The sequence below is a fragment of the Salvelinus alpinus genome, chromosome 22 (assembly GCF_045679555.1).
Source record: "Salvelinus alpinus chromosome 22, SLU_Salpinus.1, whole genome shotgun sequence".
NCBI lineage: Eukaryota > Metazoa > Chordata > Actinopteri > Salmoniformes > Salmonidae > Salvelinus > Salvelinus alpinus.
Genome location: NC_092107.1, coordinates 49,867,203 through 49,889,702, shown reverse-complemented (window position 1 = coordinate 49,889,702; position 22,500 = coordinate 49,867,203). Strand labels below are relative to the sequence as shown.

The window sequence follows — 22,500 nt, the reverse complement described above, 5'->3', positions numbered from 1 at the left end:
CAGACTCTATGGAACATGAACCCTGTGTGTTCCGGCTGCGAGCTGGCTGAGGGTAACTTCCCTTAGGATTCACCCTATAGAGTACAGTCTGTGTGTTGTTGTTCTCTGCAGGCTTCCTGGCCGGTGGTCAAGTCCTCAGACTGTGTGTTGTTGTTCCCTGCAGGCTTCCTGGCCGGTGGTCAAGTCCTCAGTCTGTGTGTTGTTGTTCTCTGCAGGCTTCCTGGCCGGTGGTCAAGTCCTCAGACTGTGTGTTGTTGTTCTCTGCAGGCTTCCTGGCCGGTGGTCAAGTCCTCAGACTGTGTGTTGTTGTTCCCTGCAGGCTTCCTGGCCGGTGGTCAAGTCCTCAGACTGTGTGTTGTTGTTCCCTGCAGGCTTCCTGGCCGGTGGTCAAGTCCTCAGACTGTATGTTGTTGTTCCCTGCAGGCTTCCTGGCCGGTGGTCAAGTCCTCAGACTGTGTGTTGTTGTTCCCTGCAGGCTTCCTGGCCGGTGGTCAAGTCCTCAGACTGTGTGTTGTTGTTCCCTGCAGGCTTCCTGGCCGGTGGTCAAGTCCTCAGACTGTGTGTTGTTGTTCTCTGCAGGCTTCCTGGCCGGTGGTCAAGTCCTCAGTCTGTGTGTTGTTGTTCCTTACAGGCTTCCTGGCCGGTGGTCAAGTCCTCAGACTGTATGTTGTTGTTCCCTGCAGGCTTCCTGGCCGGTGGTCAAGTCCTCAGTCTGTGTGTTGTTGTTCCCTACAGGCTTCCTGGCCGGTGGTCAAGTCCTCAGACTGTATGTTGTTGTTCCCTGCAGGCTTCCTGGCCGGTGGTCAAGTCCTCAGTCTGTGTGTTGTTGTTCCCTACAGGCTTCCTGGCCGGTGGTCAAGTCCTCAGTCTGTGTGTTGTTGTTCCCTACAGGCTTCCTGGCCAGTGGTCAAGTCCTCAGTCTGTGTGTTGTTGTTCTCTGCAGGCTTCCTGGCCGGTGGTCAAGTCCTCAGTCTGTGTGTTGTTGTTCTCTGCAGGCTTCCTGGCCGGTGGTCAAGTCCTCAGTCTGTGTGTTGTTGTTCTCTGCAGGCTTCCTGGCCGGTGGTCAAGTCCTCAGTCTGTGTGTTGTTGTTCCCTGCAGGCTTCCTGGCCGGTGGTCAAGTCCTCATTCTGTGTGTTGTTGTTCTCTGCAGGCTTCCTGGCCGGTGGTCAAGTCCTCAGTCTGTGTGTTGTTGTTCTCTGCAGGCTTCCTGGCCGGTGGTCAAGTCCTCAGTCTGTGTGTTGTTGTTCTCTGCAGGCTTCCTGGCCGGTGGTCAAGTCCTCAGTCTGTGTGTTGTTGTTCTCTGCAGGCTTCCTGGCCGGTGGTCAAGTCCTCAGTCTGTGTGTTGTTGTTCTCTGCAGGCTTCCTGGCCGGTGGTCAAGTCCTCAGTCTGTGTGTTGTTGTTCCCTGCAGGCTTCCTGGCCGGTGGTCAAGTCCTCAGACTGTGTGTTGTTGTTCTTTGCAGGCTTCCTGGCCGGTGGTCAAGTCCTCAGACTGTATGTTATTGTTCCCTGCAGGCTTCCTGGCCGGTGGTCAAGTCCTCAGTCTGTGTGTTGTTGTTCCCTACAGGCTTCCTGGCTGGTGGTCAAGTCCTCAGACTGTGTGTTGTTGTTCCCTACAGGCTTCCTGGCCGGTGGTCAAGTCCTCAGTCTGTGTGTTGTTGTTCCCTACAGGCTTCCTGGCCGGTGGTCAAGTCCTCAGACTGTATGTTATTGTTCCCTGCAGGCTTCCTGGCCGGTGGTCAAGTCCTCAGTCTGTGTGTTGTTGTTCCCTACAGGCTTCCTGGCCGGTGGTCAAGTCCTCAGTCTGTGTGTTGTTGTTCTCTGCAGGCTTCCTGGCCGGTGGTCAAGTCCTCAGTCTGTGTGTTGTTGTTCTTTGCAGGCTTCCTGGCCGGTGGTCAAGTCCTCAGACTGTGTGTTGTTGTTCTCTGCAGGCTTCCTGGCCGGTGGTCAAGTCCTCAGACTGTGTGTTGTTGTTCTCTGCAGGCTTCCTGGCCGGTGGTCAAGTCCTCAGACTGTGTGTTGTTGTTCCTTACAGGCTTCCTGGCCGGTGGTCAAGTCCTCAGACTGTGTGTTGTTGTTCCCTGCAGGCTTCCTGGCCGGTGGTCAAGTCCTCAGACTGTGTGTTGTTGTTCCCTGCAGGCTTCCTGGCCGGTGGTCAAGTCCTCAGACTGTGTGTTGTTGTTCCTTACAGGCTTCCTGGCCGGTGGTCAAGTCCTCAGACTGTGTGTTGTTGTTCCTTACAGGCTTCCTGGCCGGTGGTCAAGTCCTCAGTCTGTGTGTTGTTGTTCTCTGCAGGCTTCCTGGCCGGTGGTCAAGTCCTCAGTCTGTGTGTTGTTGTTCTTTACAGGCTTCCTGGCCGGTGGTCAAGTCCTCAGACTGTTCCACGGTCACATGGATGAGTGTCTGGCCATCTCTATGCCTGACGACGGGGACGACAAACGCAGGTGAACAGAACAGCTGTCCTCCTGTTATCATGTCCTCCTGTTATCCTGTCCCTCTGTCCTCCTGTTATCTTGTCCCTTTGTCCTCCTGTTACCTGTCCTCCTGTTACCTGTCCTCCTGTTACCTGTCCTCCTGTTATCCTGTCCATCTGTTACCCTGTCCATCTGTTACCCTGTCCATCTGTTACCCTGTCCATCTGTTCTCCTGTTACCCCGTCCTCCTGTTACCCTGTCCTTCTGTCTTTCAGTCCTCCTGTTACAACTGTCCTCCTGTTATCCTGTCCTCCTGTTATCCTGTCATCCTGTACCCTGTCCTCCTGTTACCATGTCCCCCTGTCCTCCTGATACCATTTCCCCCTGTCCTCCTGTTACCATATCCCTCTGTCCTCCTGCAGCCCTGTCCTCCTTTACCATGTCCCTCTGTCTTTCTGTCCCTCTGTCCTCCTGTTACCTTGTCTCCCTGTCCTCCTGTTACCATGTCCCCCTGTCCTCCTGTTATCATGCTCCCTGTTATCCTGTTACCCTGTCAAATCTGCTACCATGTCCTTTTGTCCTCATGTTACCCTGTCCTCCTGTTCCCCTGTCCTCCTGTTACAGTGTTCTCCTGTTATCCTGTCCCTCTGTCCTCCTGTTATCATGTCCCTCTGTCCTCCTGTTACCCTGCCCTCCTGCTATGCTGTCCCTCTGTCCTCCTGTTACCCTGTCCACCTGTTACCAATTCCCCCCTGTCCTCCTTTTACCATATCCCTCTGTAATCCTCTTATCCTGTCCTCCTGTACTCTTGTCCTGCTGTTGTCCTGCAACCCTGTCCTCCTTTTACCCTGTCCCTCTGTCCTCCTGTCTCTCTGTCCTCCTGTTGCCATGTCGTTCTGTCCTCCTGTTACCATGTCCCCCTGTCCCCTTGTCCTCCTGGTACCATGTCCCAGTGTCCTCCTGTTACCATGTCCCCCTGTCCCCCTGTTACAATGTCCCCTTGTCCTCCTGTTACCATGTCCCCCTGTCCTCCTGTTACCATGTCCCCCTGTCCTCCTGTTACCATGTCCCCCTGTCCTCCTGTTACCATGTCCCCCTGTCCTCCTGTTACCATGTCCCCCTGTCCTCCTGTTACCATGTCCCCCTGTCCTCCTGTTACCATGTCCCATTGTCCTCCTGTTACCATGTCCCCCTGTCCTCCTGTTACCATGTCCCCCTGTCCTCCTGTTACCATGTCCCCCTGTCCTCCTGTTACCATGTCCGTGTCCTCCTGTTACCATGTCCCCTGTCCTCCTGTTACCATGTTCCCCTGTCCTCCTGTTACCATGTCCCCCTGTCCTCCTGTCCCCCTGTCCCCCTGTTACCATGTCCCCCTGTCCTCCTGTTACCATGTCCCCCTGTCCTCCTGTTACCATGTCCCCCTGTCCTCCTGTTACCATGTCCCCCTGTCCTCCTGTTACCATGTCCGTGTCCTCCTGTTACCATGTCCCCCTGTCCTCCTGTTACCATGTCCCCATGTCCTCCTGTTACCATGTCCCCCTGTCCTCCTGTTACCATGTCCCCCTGTCCTCCTGTTACCATGTCCGTGTCCTCCTGTTACCATGTCCCCCTGTCCTCCTGTTACCATGTCCCCCTGTCCTCCTGTTACCATGTCCCCCTGTCCTCCTGTTACCATGTCCCCCTGTCCTCCTGTTACCATGTCCGTGTCCTCCTGTTACCATGTCCTCCTGTTACCATGTCCCCCTGTCCTCCTGTTACCATGTCCGTGTCCTCCTGTTACCATGTCCCCCTGTCCTCCTGTTACCATGTCCCCCTGTCCTCCTGTTACCATGTCCCCCTGTCCTCCTGTTACCAAATCCCTCGAACATCAACAAAGATACACACCTGTCATGTGTTCCTGCTGTTATTACTTTTTGCCACTCCTCTTCCTCCTCCTCCTTCTCTACCTGCTCCTCCTTCTCTTCCCCTTCCTCCTCCTTCTCTACCTCCTCCTCCTTCTCTACCTCCTCCTCCTACTCCTCCTCCTTCTTTACCTCTTCTTCCACCTCCTCCTCTATCTCTACCTCCTCCTCCTTCTCTTCCCCTTCCTCCTCCTTCTCTATCTCTTCCTCCTCCTCCTTCTCTACCTCCTCACCCCCCCCCCCCTCCAACCTGCTCCTCCCTCCTCCTCCTCCTCTTCCTCCTACTTTTGCTCCTCCCTCCTCCTCCTCTCTGTAGCACCGCCCACTATGAAGGAGGAGCCGTGTGTAGCCAGGCCCGTTCGTTGTGGAGACTGGAGCCTCTGAGAATCAGGTTACTGGCTCTTCTGTCTGTTCCCCGCGACATGAAAACACAACTGTGTTGTTTTCATAAAGACTCCAATTCACTACTTAAAGGGATTCTTCTGGATTTTTTTGGCAATAAAGCCCTTTATTTTCTTCCCCAGAGTCATGCCTCTGTCGCACAGTTTGAAGAAAGTTGCTAACGAGTGTTAATAAGCCAATTGCTAACTACCATTAGCACAATGACTGGAAGTCAATGGTAACTGCTAGCATGCTAGGCATTGCGCTAACTCCAGTTAGCATTGGTTATAGAAAACTACCTCTAACTTCCTTCATACTGGACTCAGAGACATAACAATGGTATCCACGAGTTCATCTGACTCTGGGCAAGTAAATAAATGACTTCATTGCGAAAATCCCAAAGTATCCCGTTAATTGATTAACCATCCATAGACGTGTTGTGCCTTCCTGCGCGTTTTGAAAGGTACTGTATGCAGAGTCTCAATGCAAAATGCTAATAAAAAATGCTAAATGCTAAAAAACTGTAAACAAGTGTCAGTGTTCTTCAATTAGCTACAAAATAAAGCATGAATCCATGTAGCAGTAAACATGTTGAGGCTAAGTGTGTCCCTTGTCTGCCCCGGTAGCTGGAGCGGCAGCCACATGAAGTGTGGCCAGTCGTTCCGTGTGCGCCACATCACCACGGGCCGCTACCTCTGTCTGGACGAGGAGAAGGGCCTAATGGTCGTCGACCCTGAGAGGGCCAACACCAAACTGTCTGCCTTTAGCTTCCGCGTGTCAAAGGTCAGATACCCTCACTGCTATTCTATTGTCAATGTTCTGGTCGTTGCTCAGTTGTTTTAGTGTTGTTCTAGTGTTGTTTGTTACTGTAAACTCAGAACTCATGGTCATAACTAGGGAGTTTCCCTAGACCACGTGATCTGACCAGGAAAAACTCTGGGTCTTCGTTGGCCAGGTGACAGATCAGAACTCAGGGACCTAGTCGTAGCCTACGATGCTCTCTCTCATGTTCCCTTCTTCTTCTTCTCTTCTTTCTCTCCTACATTGCCCCTCAAACTGGTTCCCTTGAGCAGGAGAAGGTGGAACAGGTCCGTAAGCGAGACGTGGAGGGAATGGGCATCCCAGAGATCAAGTATGGAGAGTCCATGTGTTTTGTCCAGCACGTGTCCACCAGCCTGTGGCTTACCTACGCCTCCCTGGACGCTAAGGCTGCTCGCCTGGGGACCATGAAGAGGAAGGTAGGGGTCTGGGTTTAAGGTTTATTTAAAGGTATAGTTTGAGATTTTGTCAAGTAAGTCCTACTAACCCAGAGTCAGGTGAAGTCATGGATACCATGTTTATGTCTCGTCGTGCAGTTTGAAGGGAGTTGAAGGTAATTTCCGGAGCCATTGCTAGCTAGCATTAGAGCAAAGACTAGAAGTCTATGGGATTAGCTAGCGGTAGCGCAATCAGCTAGTTGATTCCATAGACTTCCAGTCATTGTGCTAGCTCTAGTTAGCAATGTCTACAGAAACTACCTTCAACTTCCTTCAAAATGCATGCAGAAACAAAAATGGTATCTATAAGTTCATCTGACTCTGGGTAAATGGTATCTATGAGTTCATCTGACTCTGGGTAAATGGTATCTATGAGTCAGATGACTCTGGGTAAATGGTATCTATGAGTTCATCTGACTCTGGGTAAAAAAACTATTTAACTAGGCAAGTCAATTAAGAACGAATTCTTATTTCCAATGATTGCCTAGGAACAGTGGGTTAACTGCCTTGTTCAGGGGCAGAACAACAGATGTTTACCTTGTCAGCTCGGGGATTTGATCCATCAACCTTTTGGGTACTAGTCCAACGCTCTAACCACCAGGCTACCTGCTGACCCGCGTATCTATGAGTTCACCTGACTCTGGGTAAATGGTATCTATGAGTTCACCTGACTCCGGTAAATGGTATCTATGAGTTCACCTGACTCTGGGTAAATGGTATCTATGAGTTCACCTGACTCTGGGTAAATGGTATCTATGAGTTCACCTGACTCTGGGTAAATGGTATCTATGAGTTCACCTGACTCTGGGTAAATGGTATCTATGAGTTCACCTGATTCTGGGTAAATGGTATCTATGAGTTCACCTGACTCTGGAAAAGGGCTCAATTTACAAAATCTTAAACTATCCCTTTAACAGACAGAAACATACCCCTAGTGAAAAAGAAGGCAGGGGCTTAGGTTCCTTCAACATGGACATATATAAATACATAACCCTAACCTGGGGCCCATGAAGATAAAGGTACGGTCTGGTGCAGTTACCATTGAATGCTCCTGCAGACAGCTGTTCTCTGGACCACTAGGGACCGCTGCTCTCTGGACCACTAGGGACAGCTGTTCTCTGGACCACTAGGGACAGCTGTTCTCTGGACCACTAGGGACAGCTGCTCTCTGGACCACTAGGGACCGCTGTTCTCCGGACCGCTGTTCTCTGGACCACTAGGGACCGCTGCTCTCTGGACCACTAGGGACCGCTGCTCTCTGGACCACTGGGGACCACTAGGGACCGCTGCTCTCTGGACCACTAGGGACCACTAGGGACCGCTGTTCTCTGGACCACTAGGGACCGCTGTTCTCTGGACCACTAGGGACAGCTGTTCTCTGGACCACTAGGGACAGCTGTTCTCTGGACCACTAGGGACAGCTGCTCTCTGGACCACTAGGGACAGCTGTTCTCTGGACCACTAGGGACTGCTGCTCTCTGGACCACTAGGGACCACTAGGGACCGCTGTTCTCTGGACCACTAGGGACCGCTGCTCTCTGGACCACTAGGGACCACTAGGTACCGCTGCTCTCTGGACCACTAGGGACTGCTGTTCTCTGGACCACTAGGGACCGCTGCTCTCTGGACCACCAGGGACCACTGCTCTCTGGACCACTAGGGACTGCTGCTGTCTGGACCACTAGGGACTGCTGTTCTCTGGACCACTAGGGATCGCTGTTCTCTGGACCACTAGGGACTGCTGCTCTCTGGACCACTAGGGATCGCTGTTCTCTGGACCACTAGGGACCACTGCTCTCTGGACCGCTAGGGACCACTATGGACCGCTGTTCTCTGGACCACTAGGGACCGCTGCTCTCTGGACCACTAGGGACCGCTGCTCTCTGGACCACTAGGGACCACTAGGGACCTCTGCTCTCCGGACCACTAGGGACCGCTGCTCTCTGGACCACTAGGGACCACTAGGGACCGCTGTTCTCCGGACCACTAGGGACTGCTGCTCTCTGGTCCACTAGGGACTGCTGCTCTCTGGACCACTAGGGACTGCTGCTCTCTGGACCACTAGGGACCGCTGCTCTCTGGACCACTAGGGACTGCTGCTCTCTGGACCACTAGGGACCGCTGCTCTCTGGACCACTAGGGACCGCTGCTCTCTGGACCACTAGGGACTGCTGCTCTCTGGACCACTAGGGACTGCTGCTCTCCGGACCACTCGGGACCGCTGCTCTCCGGACCACTCGGGACCGCTGCTCTCTTGACCGCTGTTCTCGGGACCACTCGGGACTGCTGCTCTCTGGACCACTAGGGACTGCTGTTCTCTGGACCACTAGGGACCGCTGCTCTCCGGACCACTCGGGACCGCTGCTCTCCGGACCACTCGGGACCGCTGCTCTCTGGACCGCTGTTCTCCGGACCACTAGGGACCGCTGCTCTCTGGACCACTAGGGACCGCTGTTCTCCGGACCACTAGGGACCGCTGTTCTCCGGACCACTAGGGACCGCTGCTCTCCGTACCACTAGGGACCGCTGCTCTCTGGACCGCTGTTCTCGGGACCACTAGGGACCGCTGCTCTCCGTACCACTAGGGACCGCTGCTCTCTGGACCGCTGTTCTCGGGACCACTAGGGACCGCTGTTCTCCGGACCACTGCTCTCTGGAACACTAAGGACCGCTGTTCTCTGGACCACTAGGGACCGCTGCTCTCTGGACCACTAGGGACCACTAGGGACCACTGCTCTCTGGAACACTAAGGACCGCTGCTCCTGAGTGGCGTAGTGGTCTAAGACATTGCATCTCAGTGCAAGAGGCGTCACTGCAGTCCCTGGTTCGAATCCAGGCTGAATCACATCTGGCCGTGATTGGGAGTCCTATAAGGTGACGCACAATTGGACCAGCTTTGTCTGGGTTTGGCCAGAGTAGGCCGTCACTGTAAATACGAATTTGTTCTTGACTGACTTGCCTAGTTAAATAAAGGATAAATAAAAATACTTTGTTGCACTAATTAGTTGTCTCTGTGATACTAAACCAGGCTTCCGGGCTTACTCACCAGCCGATGCTAGGCGTGTGTACACTACTTGATGGAAAACTGGTGTGTTGTTCTCAATGCTGTCCCCCTTCTCTTGTCCCCAGGCCATTCTGCACCAGGAGGGTCACATGGACGATGCCCTGTCTGTGGCCCGGTCCCAGACAGAGGAGTCTCAGGCGGCTAGGATGATCTTTAGCACCACAGGACTCTTTAGGCAGTTCATCAAGTACGACCATCACACACACATTCACACACACACTCACACGCATATACACACACACACACACACACTCACACGCATATACACACACACAGACACACACACATATACACACACACACAGACACACACGCATATACACACACACAGACACACACGCATATACACACACTCACACACACGCACACACACATTCACACACACAAACACACACACGCATATACACACACTCACACACGCACACACACACATTCACACACACGTGCTCACACATACACACACATTCACATGCACGCTCACTCACTCACTCACTCACTCACTCACTCACTCACTCACTCACTCACTCACTCACTCACACACTAACGCACACACAGTTGTATGCTCTTGTGTAGTTTTTGGACGTTTCCACTGGAAGGTGTTTGTCAGGCCGACAAACAGTGTGCAGATATCTCCATTCTCCTCATGATATTTTTGTACCCTGCAGGGATAATTCTTGGATGTACTTTTGACTTTATGTGTCTGTGTGTTCTGTGCCAGGGGTCTGGACTCCCTGCAGGGGAAGAATAAGTCCCCTGCCCCCTTGTCTCTACCCCTGGACGGGGTCGTCCTCTCCCTCCAGGACCTGATCTTCTACTTCCGTCCCCCCGAAGACGAGCTGGAACACGAGGAGAAACAGACAAAGCTGCGCTCCCTCCGAAACCGGCAGAACCTCTTCCAAGAGGAGGTCAATATCAATAACCTTCTCAGATTTAAAGTCCGTAGAGTGACTACTTAAATGTTCTTGAGATGTTTGGCTTCAACGCCACTGAAGCACTGTCCATTCAGCTCCTGAAGAGCAGATTCACCATGTGCTACGGTGTGTTTATATATATAAATGGGGTTGTGGACCAAAAGTACTTGAAACCACTGAACTAACCATATGACCATGTGGGTACAGGATCTCACTCTATGACCACGTGGGTACAGGATCTAACCCTATGACCACGTGGGTACAGGATCTAATCCTATGACCACGTGGGTACAGGATCTAATCCTATGACCACGTGGGTACAGGATCTAATCCTATGACCACGTGGGTACAGGATCTAATCCTATGACCATGTGGGTACAGGATCTAACCCTATGACCACATGGGTACAGGATCTAACCCTATGACCACATGGGTACAGGATCTCACTCTATGACCACGTGGGTACAGGATCTAACCCTATGACCATGTGGGTACAGGATCTAACCCTATGACCACATGGGTACAGGATCTCACTCTATGACCACGTGGGTACAGGATCTCACCCTATGACCACATGGGTACAGGATCTAACCCTATGACCACATGGGTACAGGATCTCACTCTATGACCACGTGGGTACAGGATCTAACCCTATGACCACATGGGTACAGGATCTCACTCTATGACCACGTGGGTACAGGATCTCACCCTATGACCACATGGGTACAGGATCTAATCCTATGACCACGTGGGTACAGGATCTAACCCTATGACCACATGGGTACAGTATCTAACCCTATGACCACGTGGGTACAGGATCTAATCCTATGACCACGTGGGTACAGGATCTAACCCTATGACCACGTGGGTACAGTATTTAACCCTATGACCACATGGGTACAGGATCTCACCCTATGACCACATGGGTACAGTATCTAACCCTATGACCACGTGGGTACAGTATCTAACCCTATGACCACATGGGTACAGGATCTAACCCTATGACCACGTGGGTACAGTATCTAACCCTATGACCACATGGGTACAGGATCTAACCCTATGACCACATGGGTACAGGATCTAATCCTATGACCACGTGGGTACAGGATCTAATCCTATGACCACGTGGGTACAGTATCTAACCCTATGACCACATGGGTACAGGATCTCACTCTATGACCACGTGGATACAGGATCTAACCCTATGACCACGTGGGTACAGGATCTAACCCTATGACCACGTGGGTACAGGATCTAACCCTATGACCACGTGGGTACAGGATCTAATCCTATGACCACATGGGTACAGGATCTAACCCTATGACCACGTGGGTACAGGATCTCACCCTATGACCACGTGGGTATAGGATCTAACCCTATGTGTGTTGACCTCTCCATCAGGGTATGATCACCATCGTGCTAGAGTGTATCGACCGTCTGAACGTTTACAACACTGCTGCTCACTTCTCTGAGTTCGCTGGAGAGGAGGCCGCTGAGTCCTGGAAGGAGATCGTCAACTTGCTCTATGAGCTGCTGGGTATGACAAAGAGTTTTAATTATACAGTGCACAAAAAAATGTGTCTTCTGCTTTATCCCACTGTTTATCAGTGCATAGCTTAGAATAGATCAGATTGGAACACGTTTGAAGTAATGTATTATCGAGCAAAAAACACTATATATACAAAAGCACAAACATTGAATCACTCATACTTTTTTTTTTATAAACACCAGTAAAAAAACGCATGAAGAGGTGGAGGCTGAATACTGTTGATGTTGATGATTCAACATATCTCTCCCTCCCTCCACCTCTTCCCTGTTCTCCCTCCCAGCCTCTCTGATCAGGGGGAACCGCTCTAACTGCGCTCTGTTCTGTGATAACCTGGACTGGCTGGTCAGCAAACTGGACCGGCTGGAGGCTTCTTCAGGTACCTAGTGTTCTGCTCAATGCCACTCACCATGGCTAGGGGCAGGAGTTTTTCCTGGTTTAGACTATGTAGTTACTGATTAGGAAGAATTCAGGGCACTACCCGTTTCATATCTGACTTGAAGGTTCTTTCATCACGCAAGCTCTCTCCCTCTCTCTCTCCCTCTCCTCCCTCTCTCCCTCTTTCTCCTCCCTCTCACCCTCTCTCTCCTCCCTCTCACCCTCTCTCTCCACCCTCTCTCCCTCTCCTCCCTCTCCCCTCTCTCCTCCCGCTCCTCCCTTTCTCCCTCTCCTCCTTCTCCTCCTCTCTCCCCTCTCTCCCTCTCCTCCATCTCCTCCCTCTCACCCTCTCTCTGCTCCCTTCCTCTCTCCCTCTCTCCCTCTTTCTCTCCTCCCTCTCCTCCCTTTCTCCCTCTCCTCATTATCCTCCCTCTCTCTCCTCCCTCTCTCCCTCTCCTCCTTCACTCCCTCTCACCCTTCCTCTCTCCTCCCTCCTCCCTCTCCTCCCTCTCTCCTCCCTCTCTCCCTCTCTTCTCCCTCTCCTCCCTCCCTCCCTCTCTCCCTCTCCTCCCTCTCTCCCTCTCCTCCCTCTCTCCCTCTCTCCTCCCTCTCTCCCTCTCTTCTCCCTCTCCTCCCTCTCTCCCTCTCCTCCCTCTCTCCCTCTCTCCCTCTCCTCCCTCTCTCCCTCTCCTCCCTCTCCTCCCTCGCTCCCTCTCTCCTCCCTCCCTCCCTCTCTTCTCCCTCTCCTCCCTCTCTCCCTCTCCTCCCTCTCTCCCTCTCTCCCTCTCATCCCTCTCTCCCTCTCCTCCCTCTCCTCCTTCTCCTCCCTCTCTCCCTCTCCTCCCTCTCCTCCTTCTCCTCCCTCTCTCCTCCCTCTCTCCCTCTCTCCCTCTCCTCCCTCTCTCCCTCTCTTCCCTCTCTCCCTCTCCTCCCTCTCTCCCTCTCCTCCATCTCCTCCCTCGCTCCTCTCTCCTCCCTCTTCTCCCCCTCCTCCCTCTTCTCCCTCTCCTCCCTCTCATCCTTCTCCTCCCTCTCCTTCCTCCTCCCTCTCCTCCCTCTCTCCCCCCTCTTCTCCCTCTCTTCCCTCTCTCCCTCTCTCCCCCTCTCCCCCCTCTCCCCCCTCTTCTCCCTCTCCTCCATCTCCTCCCTCTCTCCCCCCTCTTCTCCCTCTCCTCCCTCTCCTCCTTCTCCTCCCTCTCTCCCTCTCCTCCATCTCCTCCCTCTCTCCCTCTCTCCCCCCTCTTCTCCCTCTCTCCCTCTCTCCTCCCTCTCCTCCCTCTCTCCCTCTCCTCCCTCTCTCCCTCTCTCCCTCTCTCCCTCTCCTCCCTCTCTCCAGGTATCTTGGAGGTGTTGCACTGTGTCCTGATTGAGAGTCCAGAGGTTCTGAACATCATTCAGGAGAACCACATCAAATCGATTATCTCTTTGTTGGACAAACATGGCAGAAACCACAAGGTCAGTGATGTCCGGCGATGTTTCAATGTTTGCACATCTGTAGGGTCTGGTTAGGTGTTAGTGGTAGAACTTCCGTCATAAAGCTGCCACTTTAAATATCTGCAAATATCAAACGGTCAAGAGGCCAAGGGGTCAAAAGGGAAGGGGTAGGGAGTGAATCGGGACCAGCTGAGTTACTTCCCAGTTGGGAACCCACACTTCCTTGAACTTTCCTCACATTTCTCTGTCTCTCTGTCTCTCTGTCTCTCTGTCTCTGTCTCTGTCTCTGTCGCTGTCGCTGTCTCTGTCTCTGTCTCTCTGTCTCTGTCTCACTGTCTCTCTGTCTCTCTGTCTCTCTGTCTCTGTCTCTGTCTCTGTCTCTCTGTCTCTGTCTCTCTGTCTCTCTGTCTCTCTGTCTCTGTCTCTGTCTCTCTGTCTCTGTCTCTCTGTCTCTGTCTCTGTCTCTCCTAGGTGTTGGACGTCCTCCGGTCTCTTTGTGTGTGTAACGGTGTCGCTGTAAGGTCCAATCAGAACCTCATCACAGAGAATCTATTTCCAGGTCGCGATCTCCTATTGCAGACTAACATCGTCAACTACGTAACCAGGTAATATATAATGTAATATATACCATATATACTGTTAACATATCATTAATAATATATAATATATACTGTTAAGAAATCATTAATAATATAGAATATATACTGTTAAGAAATCATTAATAATATAGAATATATACTGTTAAGAAATCATTCATAATATAGAATATATACTGTTAAGAAATCATTAATAATATAGAATATATACTGTTAAGAAATCATTAATAATATAGAATATATACTGTTAAGAAATCATTCATAATATAGAATATATACTGTTAAGAAATCATTAATAATATAGAATATATACTGTTAAGAAATCATTAATAATATAGAATATATACTGTTAAGAAATCATTCATAATATAGAATATATACTGTTAAGAAATCATTAATAATATATAATATATACTGTTAAGAAATCATTCATAATATATAATATATACTGTTAAGAAATCATTCATAATATAGAATATATACTGTTAAGAAATCATTCATAATATAGAATATATACTGTTAAGAAATCATTCATAATATAGAATATATACTGTTAAGAAATCATTCATACCCCTTGACTTATTTCACATTTTGTTGTGTTACAGCCTGGATTCAACATTTATTAAATTCAATGTTTTCTCTCACCCTTCTGCACTCAATACCCAATAATGACAAACCCAAACCGGCTGCGCCCGTGCGCCACCGTGCGCTATCGTGCATACATTTATTTTGTCCCCCTAGACCAAATGCGATCACGACACGCAGGTTAAAATATCAAAACAAACTCTGAACCAATGACATTAATTTGGGGTCGAAAAACATTAAACATGTATGGTAATTTAGCTAGTTAGCTTGCTATCTAAATTGTCCTATTTAGCTAGCTTGCTGTTGCTAGCTAATTTGTCCTGGGATATAAACATTGAGTTGTTATTTTACCTGAAATGCACAAGGTCCTCTACTCTGACAATTAATCCACACATAAAACGGCCAACCGAATAGTTTCTAGTCATTTCTCCTACTTCCAGGCTTTTTCATCTTTGAATGTATATGGTGATTGGCATCTACACTTTCATAGTATTACCACGACAACCGGCAAAACATTTAATCTTTCAATCACCCACGTGGGTATAACCAATGAGGAGATGGCACGTGAGTACCTTCTTCTATAAACCAATGAGGAGATGGGAGAGGCAGGACTTGCGGCGCAATCTGCGTCAGAAATAGGAATGACTTCTATATTAGCCCTTGGCAACGCAGACGCTCGTTGGCGCACGCGAGCAGTGTGGGTGAAATAATTGAATAACATGGATTTCTAAATGTATTTTGCGATGCTCGCGCACGCGACGTGTCCGGTCTGGTTACCCATATACATGGATGAATGCTTCACGGCAGACTGGAACCATTTAACTCTGTTTTGTTTGGTGCTACATCTTCTTTGGTCAGTGTTGTGTCAAGTCACTCTGGTTCACACTGACCAGAAAGTAGCCCATCACTACTTTTATGAACTGATCTGTCGACAGCGCCTGCTAAATTCAGGGCATCAATGTTGTTGAGAAGAGTAGGGCAACTTTTATAGTTTCTATTTGAGATTCTTCAGAGTAGCCACCCCTTTGCCTTGATGACAGCTTTGCACACTCTTGGCATTCTCTCAACCAGCTTCACCTGGAATGCTTTTCCAACAGTCTTGAAGGTGTTCCCACATGTGCTGAGCAATTGTTAGCTGCTTTTCCTTCACTCTGCGGCCCAACTCATCCCAAACATTCTCAATTGGGCTGAGGTCAGGTGATTGTGGAGACCAGGTCATCTGATGCAGCACCGGCCAAACTGAGCATTTGGGGAGAAGGGCCTTGGTCAGGGAGGTGACCAAGAACCCAATGGTCACTCTGACAGAGCTCCAGAGTTCCTCTGTGGAGATGGGAGAACCTTCCAGAAGGACAACAATCTCTGCAGCACTCCACCAATCAGGCCTTTATGGTAGAGTGGCCAGACGGAAGCCACTCCTCAGTAAAAGGCACATGACAGCCCACTTGGAGTTTGCCAAAAGGCACCTTAAGACTCTCAGACCATGCGAAACAAGATTCTCTGGTCAGATGAAACCAAGAATGAACTCTGGAGGAACATCACGTCACATCTGGAGAAAACTTGGCACCATCCTTACAGTGAAGCATGGTGGTGGCAGCATCCTTACAGTGAAGCATGGTGGTGGCAGCGTCATGCTGTGGCGATGTTTTTCAGAGGGATTGAGAGACTAATCAGGATTGAGTGAAAGATAAACGGAGCAAAGTACAGAGAGATCCTTAATGAAAATCTGCTCCAGAGCGTGAAGGACCTCAGACTGGGGGAAAGGTTCACCATCCAACAGGACAACGACCCTAAGCACACTGCCAAGACAACGCAAGAGTGGCTTCAGGACAAGTAACTGAATGGCCTCGAGTGTCCCAGCCGGAGCCCGGACTTGAACCCGATCGAATATCTCTGGAGAGACCTGAAAATAGCTGTGCAGCGACGCTCCCCATCCAACCTGACAGAGCTTGAGAGGATCTGCAGAGAAGAATGGGAGAAACTCCCCAAATAGAGGTGTGCCAAGCTTGTAGCATCATATCCAAGAAGACTCGAGATTGTAATCACTGCCAAAGGTGCTTCAACAAAGTACTGATTAAAGGGTCTGAATACTTATGTGAATGTAATATTTAAGTTTTGTATTTTTAATAAATTTGCAAAAATTCAAAAAAAAATGTTTTTGCTTTGTCATTATGGGGTATTGTGAGTAGATTGATGAGAATAAAAAAATAATAATAATCTATTTTAGAAAAAGTCAAGGGTCTGAATGCACTGCATATATACACACCGAGTGTACAAATCATTAGGAACACCTGCTCTTTCCATGACCGACTGACCAGCTGAATTCAGGTAAAAGATTTGATCCCTTATTGATGTCACCTGTTAAATACCCTTCAATCAGTGTAGATGAGGGGGAGGAGACGGGTTAAAGAAGGATTTTTAAGCCTTGAGACAATTGAGACATGGATTGTGTTTGTTTGCCATTCAAAGTGTGAATGGGCAAGACAAAATATGTAAGTGCCTTTGAATGGGGTATGGTAGTAGGTTCCAGGCACACAGGTTTGAGTGTGTCAAGAACTGCAACGCTGCTGGGTTTTTCACACTAAACAGTTTTCTGTGTGTATCAAGAATGGTCCACCACCCAAAGGACATCCAGCCAACTTGACACGTTGGAAAGCACTGGAGTCAACATGAGCCAGGATCCCTGTGGAACGCTTTCGACTCGTTGTAGAGTCCATGACCCGACGAATTGAGGCTGTTCTGACAATAGGAGCACCTTCTAATATTGAGTTGCAACCCCCCCCCCCCCCCCTTTTGCCCTCAGAACAGCCTCAATTTGTCATGGCATGGACTCTACAACAAGTCGAAAGCGTTCCACAGGGAAGGTCGGTCTATGTCATGAAGAGAGCAGGTATTCATCATGTTTTGTTCGCTGATTCCCTTTTGTGTATCAAGAACGGTCCACCACCAAAAAGGACATCCGGCCAGCTTGACACAACTATGGGAAGCATTGGAGTCAACAATACTTTTGGACCCCTGAAACGGGGGGGGAGGGGGGACTATGTACAAAAAGTGCTGTCATTTCTAAACGGCTCAACCGATATGGATGAAGATACCCTCAAATTGAAGCTGACAGTCTGCACTTTTTCATTTAAAAGCCAAAACAACAACAAAAAGTGTCAGTGTCCCAATACTTTTGGAACACACTGTATATATACACGTACACTATTCTATTCTATCCCGTTGTGCTCTAAGAGTTGCAGAACATGTGTTTCTCTCTGCAGTGTGAGGCCCAACATCTTCCTGGGAACCTGCGAAGGCTCTACTCAGTATAAGAAGTGGTACTTTGAGATGATGGTAGACTACGTTGAGCCTTTCGTGACAGCCACACCCTCTCACCTGCGTGTGGGCTGGGCCCTGACAGAGGGGTATTCCCCTTATCCCGGGGGCGGAGAGGGCTGGGGGGGCAACGGGGTGGGGGATGACCTCTACTCATACGGCTTCGACGGACTTAACCTGTGGTCGGGTAGGCTTTTACCTTCCTATTTGTTATCATGTCAACGTTTTGCCTCAGGTTCATATTGTAAACGTTGTCTAGTCTACTGCACATACAGCGTAAGACCAGGCTAGTCTTCCATTCAGTCACTTGCAACACATATTGAAGGGTGTTATTAGCATTTTCATGGCTAACATGTATGGCTTGACGAAGAATGAAGAGTTGACAACAGCACATTAAGTATGGAACCAGACCACAGCACATACAGTATGGAACCAGACCACAGCACATACAGTATGGAACCAGACCACAGCACATACAGTATGGAACCAGACCACAGCACATACAGTATGGAACCAGACCACAGCACATACAGTATGGAACCAGACCACAGTACATACAGTATGGAACCAGACCACAGCACATACAGTATGGAACCAGACCACAGCACATACAGTATGGAACCAGACCACAGCACATACAGTATGGAACCAGACCACAGCACATACAGTATGGAACCAGACCACAGCACATACAGTATGGAACCAGACCACAGCACATACAGTATGGAACCAGACCACAGCACATACAGTATGGAACCAGACCACAGCACATACAGTATGGAACCAGACAACAGGAACCAGACCACAGCACATACAGTATGGAACCAGACCACAGCACATACAGTATGGAACCAGACCACAGCACATACAGTATGGAACCAGACCACAACACATACAGTATGGAACCAGACCACAGCACATACAGTATGGAACCAGACCACAGCACATACAGTATGGAACCAGACCACAGCACATACAGTATGGAACCAGACCACAGCACATACAGTATGGAACCAGACCACAGCACATACAGTATGGAACCAGACCACAGCACATACAGTATGGAACCAGACCACAGCACATACAGTATGGAACCAGACCACAGCACATACAGTATGGAACCAGACCACAGCACATACAGTATGGAACCAGACCACAGCACATACAGTATGGAACCAGACCACAGCACATACAGTATGGAACCAGACCACAGCACATACAGTATGGAACCAGACCACAGCACATACAGTATGGAACCAGACCACAGCACATACAGTATGGAACCAGACCACAGCACATACAGTATGGAACCAGACCACAGCACATACAGTATGGAACCAGACCACAACACATACAGTATGGAACCAGACCACAGCACATACAGTATGGAACCAGACCACCACACATACAGTATGGAACCAGACCACAGCACATACAGTATGGAACCAGACCACAGCACATACAGTATGGAACCAGACCACAGCACATACAGTATGGAACCAGACCACAGCACATACAGTATGGAACCAGACCACAGCACATACAGTATGGAACCAGACAACAGGAACCAGACCACAGCACATACAGTATGGAACCAGACCACAACACATACAGTATGGAACCAGACCACAGCACATACAGTATAGAACCAGACCACAACACATACAGTATGGAACCAGACCACAACACATACAGTATGGAACCAGACCACAGCACATACAGTATGGAACCAGACCACAGCACATACAGTATGGAACCAGACCACAGCACATACAGTATGGAACCAGACCACAGCACATACAGTATGGAACCAGACCACAGCACATACAGTATGGAACCAGACCACAGCACATACAGTATGGAACCAGACCACAGCACATACAGTATGGAACCAGACCACAGCACATACAGTATGGAACCAGACCACAGCACATACAGTATGGAACCAGACCACAGCACATACAGTATGGAACCAGACCACAGCACATACAGTATGGAACCAGACCACAGCACATACAGTATGGAACCAGACCACAGCACATACAGTATGGAACCAGACCACAGCACATACAGTATGGAACCAGACCACAGCACATACAGTATGGAACCAGACCACAGCACATACAGTATGGAACCAGACCACAGCACATACAGTATGGAACCAGACCACAGCACATACAGTATGGAACCAGACTAGTTTTCCAGTTGCCCCCTGACTCCTCCCCTCTCCCATTTCAGGTCACGTCCCCCGCCAGGTGGCATCGCCCAATCAGCATGCCCTAGCAGCTGATGATGTTGTGTCGTGCTGTCTGGATCTGAGCGTGCCCAGTATCTCGTTCCGGGTCAACGGCCACCCAGTCCAGGGCATGTTCGAGAACTTCAACGTAGATGGACTGTTCTTCCCCGTCATCAGCTTCTCTGCTGGAGTCAAGTAAGATGGAGGACAACATGGGGGCTAGACTTGTGTTGTACAAAAACATGTTGTTTGATTGATTGATTAATTGGTTGATATTTTACCTACCTTAGGTGAATGTGCTCTTGGTAAATAGCTCTGGATGAGGTGTAATGTAATTTTGGCCAGCCAGCCAGCCAGACAGACAGACAGACAGACAGCCAGACAAACAGACAGCCAGACAGACAGACAGACAGCCAGACAGACAGACAGACAGACAGACAGACAGACAGACAGACAGACAGACAGACAGACAGCCAGCCAGCCAGCCAGCCAGCCAGCCAGCCAGCCAGCCAGACAGACAGACAGACAGACAGACAGACAGACAGACAGACAGACAGACAGACAGACAGACAGACAGACAGACAGACAGACAGACAGACAGACAGACAGACAGACAGACAGACAGACAGACAGACAGACAGACAGACAGACAGTTAATGGCTGATTGAATGATGAGAGTAAAGGGGAAATGGTCAGGGACCAAGGACTCTGCAGCACCAGAGCTCAATGCCCTTCTGATCCTGAGGCTTACAGAAAGAGTCTGGTCAGGTCTCATGTTCATGCAAAACCCCTGGCCCTATAAATTACCCCGCGGTTTTTCCTTTCTTTTGGCCTTTAAAATGACCCCACTGTTTTTCCTGGCCCTTAACATGACCCCATTTTATTTCCTGTCTCCTCAGAGCTCGTTTACTGTTGGGTGGTCGCCATGGAGACTTTAAGTTCCTTCCCCCCCCAGGCTATGCCCCGTGCTACGAGGCTCTGCTACCCAAGGACAGGATGAGGATCGAACCCATCAAGGAGTACAAACACGACTTTGACGGAGTCCGAAACTTGCTGGGGCCAACCCAGTCCCTCACACACACCTCCTTTACCCCTAATCCCGTAGACACTGCTCAGGTAACACACACACACACCCGGTCCCTAGCCCTAACCCTGTTCAGGTACCAGACACACCCTGTCCTTAGCCCTAACCGTGTTCAGGTACCAGACAAGGCTGTCCATTTACTCCTCGTCACCTTCGATCTGCGGACCTCTGACCTTTATTTGACCTTTAACCTTTACCCCGTGTGTGCTGCAGATCGTGTTGCCGCCCCACCTGGAGAAGATCAGGGAGAAGCTGGCAGAGAACATCCACTCGCTGTGGGCCATCATGCGCATCGAGCAGGGCTGGACTTATGGAATAGTGAGTCTATTAGCCCTTTAACAGACAGGAAATACTGATACAGCAATGCTTGGATAATGACACTGATCACCGGCTAGACACAGAAAAAGGGGCCCTGGGGGGGGGGGGACCTAGAGGGGGGGCCCTGTAATGACCCTCTCTGTCTGTTTTCTCCCTCCTCCAGTTCAGAGACGATAACAAGAAGCTGCATCCCTGTCTGGTAGACTTCCAGACCCTCCCTGAACCTGAGAGGAACTACAATCTGCAGATGTCTGGGGAAACACTTAAGTAATAATATAATAATGTAACATAATACAATGTAATATAGTAATATAATATAATAAAATAATATGATATAACAACATAATGCAATATAGTAATATAATAATATAATATAATGCAATATAGTAATATAATATAATAAAATAATATGATATGATATAATAACATAATGCAATATAATAATATAGTAATATAATAATATAATAATATAATGTAATATAGTAATAAAATAAAATAAAATCATATGATATAATAACATAATGCAATATAATAATATAATATAATAAAATAGTATAATATAATAATATAATGCAATATAGTAATATAATATAATAAAATAATATGATATAATAACATAATGCAATATAGTAATATAATGTAATAAAATAGTATAATAAAGTAATACAATGTAATATAGTAATATAATAATATGATATGATATAACCTACTGCAATATAATAATATAATATTATAATAATATAATATATTATAATAATATAATGCAATATTTTAATATAATAATATAATAATAATACAATTATATAATAATATAATATAATAACATAATAATGTAATATAAGGGAGGAAGTACAAGCTGCAGATGTGTGGGTAAACACAGTGTTCTTGTCCTTAGTTGTCTACCCCTTTCAGCTACACCCTGACAATAATACATGTGCTGAGCCCTTGGCTGGTTTCCCAAAGCCAGACAATGGCAATAGAAAGTGCTTTTTAGTCCAGGAATAATGTAAAGGTAATGTCATGTAAAGGTCTCCAGTTGGTCTGTAATGTCTGTAAAATGTGTATCTCTGTGTGTGTAAAGG

General features: G+C 48.9%; 1 protein-coding gene across 4 annotated transcripts in view; it reads left to right on the top strand.

Moving 5' to 3' along the window:
* Window positions 1-22,500, top strand: part of ryr1b (ryanodine receptor 1b (skeletal)) — a 275,237-nt gene that overhangs the window by 56,780 nt on the left and 195,957 nt on the right. For all 4 annotated transcript variants that reach the window (XM_071360277.1, XM_071360276.1, XM_071360275.1 and 1 more), the window contains 16 exons: window positions 1-52; window positions 2,348-2,444; window positions 4,632-4,706; window positions 5,323-5,479; window positions 5,770-5,934; window positions 9,082-9,203; window positions 9,734-9,920; window positions 11,328-11,463; window positions 11,756-11,851; window positions 13,187-13,305; window positions 13,756-13,889; window positions 17,726-17,967; window positions 20,019-20,211; window positions 20,916-21,132; window positions 21,314-21,418; window positions 21,582-21,685. The exon at window positions 1-52 is cut by the window's left edge and continues 48 nt beyond it. In XM_071360277.1, coding sequence (XP_071216378.1) covers window positions 1-52; window positions 2,348-2,444; window positions 4,632-4,706; window positions 5,323-5,479; window positions 5,770-5,934; window positions 9,082-9,203; window positions 9,734-9,920; window positions 11,328-11,463; window positions 11,756-11,851; window positions 13,187-13,305; window positions 13,756-13,889; window positions 17,726-17,967; window positions 20,019-20,211; window positions 20,916-21,132; window positions 21,314-21,418; window positions 21,582-21,685 — 2,201 coding nt within the window. The remainder of the gene's footprint in view (window positions 53-2,347; window positions 2,445-4,631; window positions 4,707-5,322; window positions 5,480-5,769; window positions 5,935-9,081; window positions 9,204-9,733; window positions 9,921-11,327; window positions 11,464-11,755; window positions 11,852-13,186; window positions 13,306-13,755; window positions 13,890-17,725; window positions 17,968-20,018; window positions 20,212-20,915; window positions 21,133-21,313; window positions 21,419-21,581; window positions 21,686-22,500) is intronic.